Genomic DNA, 2,605 nt, shown 5'->3' on the forward strand with positions numbered 1-2,605 from the left:
GGGATGGTCGCAGCTGGCACCCTCAAAAGATCGTTATTTATAAAATGACTAGTGGTTGCTTCTGCATTCATTGATTGCTTCCAAGCTCTACATCTGATTCAAAAATATTATTTTATTTTATTTTTTTGCTTCAACGGACAATTCATGGTAATCTAGTATGTTATTTCACCCTTTCACCCTCACATTATACTAAGAAAAATAGGTAAGAGGATGAGAGGATGAAACAAAACGGTTGTCTCTTCCCATGGTGTCAGATGATATCAGGATGAAGCAAAAGTAGGAGGGTAAGAGGACGATGATCACTCGCGTGCGCTAGAGTTCAACCGGTTGGCCTCTCCAATGATGTGAGAGATATAAAAACCATGAATGATTTTACTTAACGAATGCCTACATTTTAAGCAACATATTTTAATTCATCCCACAAGAAAAAGGAGCGCAATAACCGTGAAAATTGCTACTTAGGCAGATTGCCTAACTAAAACCACAAAATTATTATATGTTAACCCTCTTTCTGGATCTTTATCCCCTAACACTTAAATCACCATGAAGTATTGTGCCTTCTAGGTACGGGTGAAGGTGGATCGAATAATATCAAATATGTTTTTTTATCTAAGTCTATTCAAATATGGATAAAAATTTGAGCATCCAACTAATATCTATATCCATCAAAGAAATATGAATATGAATATAGATAGACAACTATCCGATTCATATCTGAATATTCAATTCTATTTGTAATCTTAGTTAATTTTATATAGCATTCATGAATTTTTGCAAAAAATAAATAATCATATTAACATATTATTAACTTGATTTATTATTCACTTAATAATATCTTTGATTTTGTCGCCATAAAATTTAACTATTTGATTTTGTTTGTATCTATATATATTTTTTTGGTATCCAATTTGTATTGATATCCTATTCGTATTTACATCAATTTTTGCATCTTGATATTTATATTTGTATTTATCAAATAAAATGAAAAGAGATATGAATATGCAGTCATTTGATCTATATAGGGTCTGATTTCAGCCCTATCTAAGGTGTCACTGGCATTGGAATCCGGGTGGCGTATTGGGTGAGGGTAACACCGCTTTTGAATTTATAAAACACCAATTTACACGAGATTATCCCCGCTAATTAAGTGTATAATTATTAATCCCTTCCCTGATAATTACATGCTACAATTTCTCCCTGGGCGGTGTCTGTACCCAGAGTAACAACCAGAAAAATAATTAAACGGACAGCGTTCCTTACACCCACAAATAAAACCAGCCCTGAAACGGTACTAAATCGTGGGCCCGTGAACTAATGTATCAGTTTGCGAGGCTGAAAATCCAATCGCATCGGCAGGGCCCACATAAGTCTATGCTTTAGTTCTCTTCTCTTCGATTTTTTTTTTTCGTTATTGAGGGGAATACGGAGAACGTTTTAATCCCAACATCGCTCCGTCTCCGACGAATAGAGTGAGAAATTTCTCGGCTATGGCGGAAGAAGGCGAGGAGACGAAGCCCCAAGGCGGCGAAGAGCCCCCCAAGTCGGCGGAGGAGAACGCCGGGGAGTCCAAGGCGGGGGCGGCGGGCATCTTGCCCTCCGTCGCCCTCAACGTCTGGCCCCCCTCGCAGCGGACGCGGGAGGCGGTGATCCAGCGCCTCGTCCAGACCCTCTCCACCGAGTCCGTCCTCTCCAAGCGCTACGGCGTCCTTTCCCCCTCCGACGCCTCCGATGCCGCCCGCCGGATCGAGGAGGAGGCCTTCGCCACCGCTTCTGCCTCCTCCGCACCCATCGCCGCCTCCGTGGACGACGGGATTAAAACCCTCCAGATCTACTCCGAGGAGATTAGCCAACGGATGCTCGAGACCGTCAAGGCGAAGGCGTCCTCGGTATCCAGGTCCAGCCCTGCGACCACCCCTCCTCCGTCCGATGGCGGCGCCACCGTGGAGAACGCTCTCCCCACCGCCGCTGGTGGGGAAAGCTCCGCTTCTTCGTCTGCTTGACTGCATATTTCTTTAGAATAATATGATGATATATCCTCTTGTTCCAGAATCTTGATCTGGATGAAATGGATCATGCGTTGGTTGAGGGTTTTGTTGTCTGCTGTGTTTTCTTGAAGCGGGATCAGTCTTTCGATATATCTTTTAAAGATTGGACCAGATAGTTTGTTGTTGTTGTTGTTTGGTATATGATGATCTGTGGGATATGGTACTTGGTATATGATCTTTTCGAGGTTTTGGAATGTTGTATGATTGCTTTGTTATATTTGCCCCTCTGATTCTAATAGAAATCTCAAAGTACTTCAGAGGATTTGTTTTCTTGGAATGCAGAGATTTTGTGATATTGCTTTCTGTAACTTAGATGCATATCATCTTTTATAGGTAATGCTGTCAGGACTTGTTGCAGGATGCTATTGCTGTGTTCATCATAGAGGAGTTGGTGAATAGAATGAGTCACTTCATTGAACTTTTTTTATGCCAGAAGAAGAATTTTTATAAAATATTTTGGAGAACTGATATATATTACATCACATGGCTTTATTTTTTCTCTATTGTGAGGCTGGTGTCAGGGCCCAATCTAAACATATGATAAGTCATAATGTTAAGGT

General features: G+C 41.2%; 1 protein-coding gene across 1 annotated transcript; it reads left to right on the forward strand.

Moving 5' to 3' along the window:
* The first annotated feature begins 1,404 nt into the window (after positions 1–1,404).
* On the forward strand, positions 1,405–2,307 carry LOC103707407 (MFP1 attachment factor 1-like). Its single transcript, XM_008791878.6, has one exon. The coding sequence runs from the start codon at positions 1,488–1,490 to the stop codon at positions 1,998–2,000; it is 513 nt and encodes a 170-aa protein (XP_008790100.1). The 5' UTR covers positions 1,405–1,487; the 3' UTR covers positions 2,001–2,307.
* Positions 2,308–2,605: the final 298 nt, after the last annotated feature.

Source organism: Phoenix dactylifera, chromosome 15 (genome assembly GCF_051530095.1).
Source record: "Phoenix dactylifera cultivar Ajwa chromosome 15, Ajwa_hap1_PhDact_Kaust_v1.1, whole genome shotgun sequence".
Classification (NCBI taxonomy): domain Eukaryota; kingdom Viridiplantae; phylum Streptophyta; class Magnoliopsida; order Arecales; family Arecaceae; genus Phoenix; species Phoenix dactylifera.